The 10,508-nt window shown below is 42.6% G+C and overlaps 1 protein-coding gene across 2 annotated transcripts; it reads right to left on the bottom strand.

The window, feature by feature from the left end:
* Positions 1-283: 283 nt before the first annotated feature.
* MAD2L1 (mitotic arrest deficient 2 like 1) lies at positions 284-7,548 on the bottom strand. 2 transcript variants are annotated; one of them, XM_052642201.1, is made up of 5 exons: positions 7,476-7,548; positions 6,566-6,712; positions 4,516-4,636; positions 3,006-3,109; positions 284-724 (listed from the first exon to the last, which is right to left on the bottom strand). In XM_052642201.1, exons 1-5 carry the CDS (start codon positions 7,546-7,548, stop codon positions 552-554), a joined length of 618 nt encoding a protein of 205 aa, XP_052498161.1. In that variant the 3' UTR covers positions 284-551. The 2 variants fall into 2 exon arrangements, with proteins under 2 accessions (XP_052498161.1, XP_052498160.1); XM_052642200.1 differs by lacking the exon at positions 7,476-7,548 and adding an exon at positions 7,092-7,212.
* Positions 7,549-10,508: the final 2,960 nt, after the last annotated feature.

The following is a 10,508-nucleotide window of genomic DNA, read 5'->3' as shown; positions in this document are numbered from 1 at the left end:
AATCTGAAAAGTGGGAATATCCACAGCTTTATAGGCTCAAGTTACATAAATTAAACTCAAATAATTGGACATTTTTTCAATACGGAAACTATACAAATGAAATAAACGACAAGAGGATGCAATAGGAGAACTATTTCACTACTTATGGACTATCATTAGTCACTTTCAGGATGTAAATGGAGATTCTGAATAGTCACATTTCTTTTGTTCTATTTTATATTTAAATGTTTCTCTATATTCTGCATCAAGCTACTTGACCAAAAGTCTGATATAGAAAGGCATTTAGCAGAAGGTTTTCCACCTGTGGTTACTACCTTCAAAGAAAGTAACACTGCAGTACTGAGGCAATCTGTGCAGTAGCTTATGGCAACCCTATGGAAAGTCAGATAGGTACCAAAAATGGAACAATTTTGCACAGATTCAGTAAAGTATCATGTTAAGTTTTCCTCATCTAAAAATTAACCAATGAAATAAAACATATCAACCATAGTTGATCTGACAGGAAAACCACATTTGAGAGTTACAAGCACGTTACTGTCCATATCTCATCCTCAGTCATTGACAGGAATTTTGTAGGCTACCATGCTATTTACTTTGTGAATTGTAGTAGTAAATGAACGAAGACGAACTTCCTCAGAATTGGTAATGAACTGTGGTCCCGACTCTTCCCATTTTTCAGGTACAACCAGATCTTTGTCTGTATAAATGAGGAGATCAAATGAACCTAAATTGGAGATAAAATCATTAAAGTACATTATTTTTTTCCAAAGTAGAAGAACCCTCCTTGTCTCTCTCACATTTTGAACCACCCCCAGTATTAGAAAACATAGTTTAGCCTGGTCTGTAATGACTAGTCAATTGCTTTTCCTCAATAGAAATTTACCGTATTACAGAAAATATTGCACTCCTTTTGCTTTACCTTATGAAAACTTCAAGTTTGCTTTTTTTTTAAAAGAGAAAACCATTATCTGCAGAAAGTATGGAGTCAATCACACAGGACAGCATAAAGGTAACCTGAAGGAAAGCTAACATCTGGGCTCTGTGACTGATGTAGCCTGAGGCCTAGAGCAGTATCTCGCATATAGTAGGCATTCAGGAAATACCTGATAAGGTAGAAGAGCAAGACAGTTATGGCTAGCCTTAATATACATAAAAAATTAAGATAATGAACGGGATTACATTAAGACATTCAAGAATGAATATGTGGAATACTTTCATTCCTTTTCAGAATTTCTAAATGTCTAGAATGCATATAACACTAATTCTGCTTTATAATGTGTTTTTCATTTTTATTATATAATATTAAGAAAAAATTTAATTGCCGGGGGCCAGCGTGAGGAACTCCGCCCATGGCAAAGGTCATGAGGAAGGAGGCTTGGCATACGCAAAGGCGTGATCAAGCCTCAGGAAACCCCCTGTTCCCGAGCATCTAACCCCAAAACCAGAGTCTGTTTTATGCTCTCACCTACACCTCTGACTTTACGGGGGGGCTCTCCCCCATAACCGTTTCCCTCGGAGAACGAGTAAACATGCAGCTCCAAGGCAATAAAAATTCCTGGGCGTGACAAGAGTGTTTCAGCTTAGGGACTCCTCTGAAGGTTATCTAGCCCACCTGTATAGGTTCGTCCAGACACATGTGATTGTTTACAGCCTCTCAATCTGAGACGCACGAGATGTTTGACTTACTAAAGGCAAATTCTTTTGGGGAGTTAGAAATTATTAGTATAGTGGGTTGGTTAGGAATTATATTGGTGAAGGGTTTTTCATTTGTTGTGTCAATAATTGCTGCTAATTCCCTGCCCTGGGTGGGACAAGGGTGTCTTAGGTCAAACCTCTCTGCTGACAGACTAGCTTGTGTGACAGGATTATCCATACTCCTGCCACTATGCACATGATTGTTTACTACCTAACCATAAACAGCACAGAGAGTTTTGGAGTATTTTGAGAGTCTTAATTAGCATAGGGCTTTTCTCATTGTTGAGTCAATGATTGCAGCCAGGCCTCTATATCCTTAGGCACCTGGGAATATATTAATCAATGTATTTGGAATATAGAAAAGGAAATACAGTAGTTTTTGATGTTAGCAATACTAGACTTTTTGAGTTAATGGATTTTCTCTTTTGCAATAGATCACTGTACTTTGTTATAAATCACTGTGTCCTTGCTATGTAAAATGTAACTTTATCACTATCTTAAGACTAAATAGATCTTAAGAGGAGCATTGGTGAAAGGATTTTCATTTGTTGGGCTGATGTTTGCTGCTAAATCTCCATATTCCCTGCCCTTATAATGAATATAACTAGCATATAGGAGAAATAAGCATTAACCTTTAAAGCATATAGGAGAAATAAGTATTAACCTTTAAGATTAATCATGTTAACCTTGGGTTAAATAAATTCCTTTCTTGACTGTAACTCACTACACCCTCACCCTATAGGAATGTAACTTTATTTGGAGGGTGGTGCCTGGTTTAAGAAAAAACACCCTTGGAAAAAATAAGTTTTCGGTTATCAGAAAGAAAGGATCATAAAATCCCTAAGACCTTTTTATGTGAAGCACCTGATTTTGATAAAGGTCAGGACTGCTGACCCCTGCGTGACTCTGTATTCATCCCTATGTATAACAAAAGGTATATAAGCAAACCCAAAAATAAAGAAATCGGATCAGTTTCCGGAAAGACTGATACCCCCATGTCGTTCTTTCTTGCTCCTCGTTTTTCTGGCTGAATTCCCATCTGGAGCATGGATGCTATTCCACGTAATCCAAGTTATTCAGCCTCTTTTTCTCCACTAATTTTCCTACTGCACTATCCGTTTCTAATCTCCCTATATATCTGTAATTAAATATGTATTTTTCCAAGGACGCCGACTCCGTCCCCACCTTCGAATCACCCTGGATCCACCGGGGCTGGACCCCGGCATTTAATAAAGGGCTAATTCTTAAAATAGTAGCTTAGTCTTTTCCCTGACAAATTTAAAGTCAATGTGAAGTTGTATAATACTTACAGGAAACTTCCAACAGTGGCAGAAATGTTACTGTAGCTGTGATCTGTCTGATCACTGAACGGATTTCATCTTGGATAGCTTTCTGAGACTTTTCTCTGGGTGCACTATTGAAACGAAATCAATTTAAGTGTTAATAAATTACTTAAAACATTGGTAAGACTGATTAAATGTTTCCAAGATCAAATAAGTAATACATTAAAATGGAGTTTTTTTTTTGGTAAGTTATATCATTAGGGCCTATATACCACAAGAGGCATATGCATTTTATTATTTATCATTCCAGTCATTTTCTAGGGGTGGTCTTAAAATCAGGTCATTTGGTATCAGATAATCAGAAAACTGGCCAAGTGCTTCAAGTTAGGAAAACTACAGTACCTTTCAAAAAATGAAAATTATAGTACCTAAAATATTTTGTTGGTGCATTTTTCCTAATGCTTAATTCCCTACTGCCTCAAAAAAGATATTAAATTAAATATCAAATTATTCTTATAAGCTAAAAATTTCCTAAAAAAACCCAAAGGCTTCAGAAGCAAACTACATTTCATCATGAAAAATGATTCTGAATTTACCAGTAAGCAAGCCTAGGACAATGCTAGACATGATCATATGAGCATTTCCCATTCAGGTGCTCTGGAAACTTTTTTATGAAGTGTCTTAGAAAATTTGGGGCATTCAATGAAATACAATAGAGCTGAATCTTAGGCTTGGGGAAATCTAGGAAAATCCCTGATGGTTAAAAGTACCTTTAAACAATTCACTAAACGGACCACCAGGTACATACTACCATAAACACTGAAGGATGAAATTCACCAATTTACACCATAGGCAATTATGTTAAAGGTACATTATCTATATAAGACAGTGAACTATTCTTTGCCACAGAAGACTAAGGATCAAATTAAACATCCTAGCCATTAAAAAGAATACATTTGAATCAGTTCTAACGAGGTGGATGAAACTGGAGCCTATTATACAGAGTGAAGTAAGCCAGAAAGAAAACGCTAATACAGTCTACTAACACATATATATGGAATTTAGAAAGATGGTAATGATAACCCTGTACGTGAGACAGCAAAAGAGACACAGATGTATAGAACAGTCTTTTGGACTCTGTGGGAGAGGGTGAGGGTGGGATGATTTGGGAGAATGGCATTGAAACGTGTAATATCATATGTGAAATGAATCGCCAGTCCAGGTTCGATGCATGATACAGGATGCTTGGGGCTGGTGCACTGGGATGACCCAGAGGGATGGTACGGGGAGGGAGGTGGGAGGGGGGTTCAAGATGGGGAACATGTGTATACCCATGGCGGATTCATGTTGATGTATGGCAAAACCAATACAATACTCTAAAGTAATTAGCCTCCAATTAAATAAATTTATATTAAAAAAAATAAACATCCTAGAAAAAAATTGTACTTTATATGAAACTTGTTCCATATAATTAGAACTCATTTGGTAAAGAACATAAATTTAAAAACATATGAAAATGGAAGTAATTTCTACTTACCTGTCATCTTTTGCAGTCTTGTCACACTCAATATCAAACTGCCATCTTTCAAGGACCTCTCCACTTTCAATATTCGAGATGACGACCACCAGTTTCTGAACTGAACACTTGTATAACCATTCTGCAATATACAAAACAAGGCATCTTTTTTAGTTTACTGCATTACAAAGCAACTCTCCTCTCAAGACCAACTTCGTATCCTCAGCAAACTTCTCCCACTGCTACTTTGGTTCTCCTCCAAATTGTGCAGAAAATTTGCCCCCTCAACGGCCTAGCTCCCGATTTCAGATTCTCAAGTGTTTGTGCCAGGTACAGCACTGGGTGCTAAGACAGTGAACACGAGGTACTTCCATCGTAATCCAAGGGAAGGGTGAAGGAGATGTCATTAATCAAATCACAACAATAAATGCGAAATTATAACTGCTGTAACTGCTATGATGGTGCAGTTTCCTATGACATAATAGCGGTTACCTATGATGGTGCAACATATACTACAATTAAAACACAGAATAGGAAATTCTGACTCAGGGGGTTTGAGTTTTGTTCTAAGAGACAACCGTATACATATGCAAAACAGGAAAGAGGGTATAGGTTTTAAAATATGAAATGATGGATTTACTTTGGCGGTGTGAGGTCTTAGTTGTGGCATGTGGGATCTCCCTGCTAAAGGTATAGGTCTTAGACGCAAAACAGAGCACTGGATCAGAGGACTGAAAGGAGGCCAATACAACTGCAGTTTAAGAAAGGGAGGATGAACAAGGCTGGTCTGAGAAGATAAATGGGCCAGACCACACGAGGTCATGAGAGCCAAATTAAAGATGTGACACTATAAGAACTAAAGGGGTCATTACTGTGTTTCAAGCAGCATATGATGTGATTCAAGTTGTATTTGAAAACTATCCTTCTTGGCCTCTAGGCAACATCCATAGTTGCCTAGAGGTTTCATACCACACAATCTGAGTGCAGCTGTATGAATGACCATGGGTGGCTTAGCTCTGAAGTTAATGAAAACGCAATGATGTAATGTGAAAATGAAACTAGCTGAAACAACAAAAGTGATTCATGACGTTTAAAGTTAAAAAAAAAATGCGGCTGTAGTATTTTTAGAACTAGTATTTTGGAAGATCTAATGGGCAGAAAAGGAGAAACATTTTACAACACAGAGAAATTAGAAATGAGAATCCTAAGTGTAGAGAAATATGAAAAAGAAACTAGTAGAAATTCTAGAAATAAAAGGAATAGATGGAGCTACTTATCCAACAATACTGCAACTTCTTGAGCTAAAAGAAGAAAATGAGTGTGCAGATAGAAAAGGCTTACTGACTCACAGGCATGATTAAAAAAAAAAAAAGGAAACAGGTGAAAAATAAGAAAATTCCAATGAGTGCTGTTATTTAGTAGTTCCTTCTTTTTAAAGTTTAGTTCCCTAAGTTGAATCTGATTTTAGTTCCTTCATCTTAATATATACAATGATGGCTTCAGACTCCAAGCAGCTACAAAAAATATATGCAGTGTATTTTTCTCAGATAACGAACGCCATCATAATTACATAAAATTCCAATGTGTTCTATCATCCCTGAAGGAGTTGATGGAGATTGTTTTGTTAAGCCATATCAGATTCCGAACCTTAAAATATTCAGTCTACTCAAAAGTGGAGGAAGGGTGGGAATTCTTTTAATTTGTATGTTATTTGCTTCCCTTCCAGTTAGTTCACTGTATCGGATATGGTAGTGCGATTTACACTACCCTGTGCAGAGCTGAGACATGACCACCAAGAAGCGAAAATGTGTGCTCGTATCCAACTCTTTACAACCCAATGGACTGTAACCCGCCCGGCTCCTCTGTCCATGGGATTATCCTGACAAGAATGCTGGGGTGGGTTGGCATTTCCTCATCCAGGGGATCTTCCAGACCCATGATGGAACCTGAGTCTTTTGTGTCTCCTACATTGGCAGGTGGATTCTTTACCACTGAATCACCTGGGAAGTCGCGAGGATCCTAGTAACATAAAGGCCTGCAAAACTCAAAACTGTGTCCAACAATAAAATACCTTTTAGTTGATCCACCACATTATTTAGGTATTTTATGAGCTCAGGATCAGTAGTTACAAGCAAGGTGAGTCCATATTTCTGCACTCGAGTAAAGGTTTCCGATGGATATATGCCACGTTGATATAAAATACTGTTGATACCAAATGCTGAAAACATAAGAAATATTAAAGTCATCGTCACGTTGTAACTTTGGGGGAAATAAAGCATATGTAGATGGGGCTATGGTTTCATTAACAGTGTAAAGTTATAAATGTCTAAACACGTGTTTGTGTTTTGCTGAAAGCCAAGTAGGTACAAAGTGGCATTAAAAAAAATCCTTAAAATCTTGCGTCTGATAGCTGCATTTATGTGGCAACAGAAGAAAAATGCCAAACCGCATTAATCTACCAGTGCCAAATTTCATTTCATTGTAAAGCAAGTTCAAATGCCTATTTTATGATTAGAGGATGTCAAAACAGGCAACTGACAGGCGGGTACCAAGCCCAGGCAGGCCTCTCCCCGTCTCTTTCCTCCTCTTATCCTCACCGGTCCTGCCAGGTTCTGTCAGCAAATACACCTGGCCGAGCTCAGAACGGCGCTTCCCGAAGTCTAGCCCGTCACGGTCCAGCCGCGGCCCCTCCGCCATTGCGGGGGCGGGGGGTGTGGGAGGAGCTCTGCATTGGAAAGAAACCCTCCCGCGAAGGGGACTTCGCAAGGCGGGACTCCGGCCGCAGCGCCCGGGCCGCCTCCTCCGCCGGGAGCAACGCGAGCGGAGGCGGCGCCCGCCGCCCCACTTCCTGATCCCTCCTGCCGGCACCGGAGGCCGCGGTCCAAGGGCCGGGATTCGGGGCCGCTCCGGCCGAGCCGCGGGCCTGCGGGCGGCCTGCGCTCGGCTCTCCCCGCCCTCCGCCCCGTGCGAGAAGGACTTACAGAAGAACTCGGCCACGATCTCGGCGCTCCCGCGCAAGGTGATGCCTTGCTCCCGGGAGAGTTGCAGCGCCATGGCCAGGCCCACGGATGACGGTGCGCGCTCCCACCCAGCAGACAGCGACGCCAGGGGCTTCCGGAGCAGTTCCCCGCCACTCGTTTCAAAAGGAACGACGCAGGACGCCGTCGCGCCCTTTGCGCAGGCGCGAAGAGCCACTAGACCCCGCCTGTCGCGCCCTTTGCGCAGGCGCGAAGTGCCTCTAGACACCCCCCCCCCCCCCCCCCCCGCCCCCGGCCCTGCGCGGCGGCGTCCGGCCGGTTCTCTCCGCCCCTGCGGGAGCGACGGTTCGCGCAGGCGCAGTGGGGAGGCGTGGCGGCGCCGTTCCCGGGTGGTGACCCCTGTCTGGGTTCTTGCTGTAGTTGTTGGCTGGCTGGCGGGCTGGCGGCTAGAGAGCAAGACGGTAGGTCCAGGTTTTAGTGGCCGCTCTCTGGGTCTGCGGACAGAGCGACCTAGGAGCACAATTCCCGAGTTTGAAAGATTCTTTGAAAGTGTTATGAACTGTCCGCCACCCTGAGTGGCCCCAGTGATCCTTAGTCAGCGGTCGGAACTTGCTAGGTGCTCTGGGAGTTTGCTTCCCTAGTGGCTCAGACGGTGAGGACTCTGCCTGCAATGCCGGAGACCTGCAATGCACGATCCCTAGGTTGGGAGGATTCTCTGGAGAATGGAATGGCAAAGCACTTCAGGATTCTTTCCCGGGGAATTTCATGGGCAGAGGAGCCTGGCAGGCTGCAGCAGATGGGGTCACAAAGAGTCTGACGCGACTGAGCGCCTAACACTTTCACTTTTCTTTCGAAGCAGCTGCGTGCCGCAGGTTTTAGAGGTATTACTGTGCCGGCGTGGTGTTTTTCCTGAGAAATTGGGCTAGGTCTGAAAGGGACGAACGGCATCCCTTTTTCTGTCCCCTCGTCCTGGCTCAGCTCGCGTCTACCCCCGACCCCGCTGCTAGGCGGAGCCGGGGGGCAGCAAAAGTCTGCGTCTGATAGTCCAGCCTCTACTCTGTGTACCCCGCCACCCCTAGGCAACTGGAGGGAATAAAGTCCTCTCACCAAAAAGGCTCGTCAACACTAAAGAGCTTCTCAGTGAATTTTGACTCAAATCCAGTGGCTTTTAATGTTTCTATGAGAAGTATTAAGCAGATGTTGTTTAGTCGCTAAGTGGTGTCTGCCTCTTTTGCGAACTCATGGGCTTGTAGCCTGTCAGGCTCTTGTGTCCATGGGGTTCTCCCCGCAATAATACTGGAGTAGGTTTCCATTTCCTCCTCCAGGGGGTCTTCCCCCACCCAAGAATCAAACCGGCTTCTCCTGCATTGGCAGGCAGATTATTTAACACTAAGCCACCAGGGAAACCCAATTAAGCAGATAGTGCACTACTAATGTCATGTCAGTTGTGAAGCAATTGTATTCCTACAGCAGGTGGAGTAATTATTTGTGAAATGAAGTCTGAGAAACCTGCCCAGATGTAGTTATTTAATTATATGAAAAAGTGCCTGAGTGTATGAGTTTTCTATTGATGTGTAACAAATTATGACACATTAGTGGTTTAAAAACAACACCACCACCCATTTATTATCTCAGTCCTTAGATCAAGAGTCTGGGCATGGCATGGCTGGGTGCTCTATGTAGCCTGGTAAGTTTAAAGGCACCTGGCTGCAAGAGAGATCTCATCTAAACTCCGGGTTTGAGGTCCTTGGCTCCTGGCAGAATTAATATCTTTGCTCTTAAGTTGAGGTCCTCACTGGTTTGCTAGCTGTTGGCCAGAGGCCAGTCTTGAGCCCTTGTCACACTTGCACTCTCTTTCCAAGGAGGGCCTTTTGAACAGCTCATGTGATTAAGTCAGACCCAGGCAGATGATTTCCTCTTTGTTAAACCTAATCTAAAAACTACCACACAACTGCACTCATCTCACACGCTAGTAAAGTAATGCTCAAACTTCTCGAAGCGAAGCTTCAGCAATACGTGAACCATGAACTTCCAGATGTTCAAGCTGGTTTTACAAAAGGTGGAGGAACCAGAGATCAAATTGCCAACATCCGCTGGATCATGGAAAAAGCAAGAGAGTTCCAGAAAAACATCTATTTCTGCTTTATTGACTGTGCCAAAGCCTTTGACTGTGTGGATCACAATAAACTGTGGAAAATTCTGAAAGACATGAGAATACCAGACCACCTCACCTGCCTCTTGAGAAACCTGTATGCAGGTCAGGAAGCAACAGTTAGAACTGGACATGGAACATCAGACTGGTTCCAAATAGGAAAAGGATTATGTCAAGACTGTATATTGTCACCCTGCTTATTTAACTTCTATGCAGAGTACATCATGAGAAATGCTAGGCTGGAAGAAGCACAAGCTGGAATCAAGATTGCTGGGAGAAATATCATTAACCTCAGATATGCAGATGACACCACCCTTATGGCTGAAAAAAAAGCCTCTTGATGAAAGTGAAAGAGGAGAGTGAAAAAGTTGGCTTAAAGCTCAACATTCAGAAAATGAAGATCATGGCATCTGGTCCCATCACTTCATGGGAAATAGATGGGGAAACAGTGTCAGACTTTATTTTTGGGGGCCTCAAAATCACTGCAGATGGTGATTGCAGCCATGAAATTAAAAGACGCTTACTCCTTGGAAGGAAAGTTATGACCAACCTAGATAGCATATTCAAAAGCAGAGATGTTACTTTGCCAACAAAAGTCCGTCTAGTCAAGGCTATGGTTTTTCCAGTGGTCATGTATGGATGTGAGAGTTGGACTGTGAAGAAGGCTGAGTGCTGAAGAATTGATGCTTTTGAACTGTGGTGTTGGAGTAGACTCCTGAGAGTCTCTTGGACTGCAAGGAGATCAGCCCTGGGTGTTCATTGGAAGGACTGATGCTAAAGCTGAAACTCCAGTACTTTGGCCACCTCATGAGAAGAGTTGACTCATTGGAAAAGGCTCTGATGCTGGGAGGGCTTGGGGGCAGGAGGAAAAGGGGACGGCAGAG

The sequence above is a fragment of the Budorcas taxicolor genome, chromosome 6, assembly GCF_023091745.1.
Source record: "Budorcas taxicolor isolate Tak-1 chromosome 6, Takin1.1, whole genome shotgun sequence".
NCBI lineage: Eukaryota > Metazoa > Chordata > Mammalia > Artiodactyla > Bovidae > Budorcas > Budorcas taxicolor.
The sequence above is the reverse complement of the archived record's forward strand: the minus strand, read 5'-3'. Positions and strand labels throughout refer to the sequence as shown.

What these genes read in the sequence shown, in the direction of transcription:
- MAD2L1 (XM_052642200.1), bottom strand. Translation starts at nt 7,191, where the DNA reads ATGGCGGAGGGGCCGCGGCTGGACCGTGACGGGCTAGACTTCGGGAAG. An exon ending in TGTGGTGGATCAACTAAAAG is followed by an intron (nt 4,637 to 6,565) that starts GTATTTTATTGT and finishes TGTATATTGCAG; the next exon opens with AATGGTTATACAAGTGTTCA. An exon ending in AAGACTGCAAAAGATGACAG is followed by an intron (nt 3,110 to 4,515) that starts GTAAGTAGAAAT and finishes TCGTTTCAATAG; the next exon opens with TGCACCCAGAGAAAAGTCTC.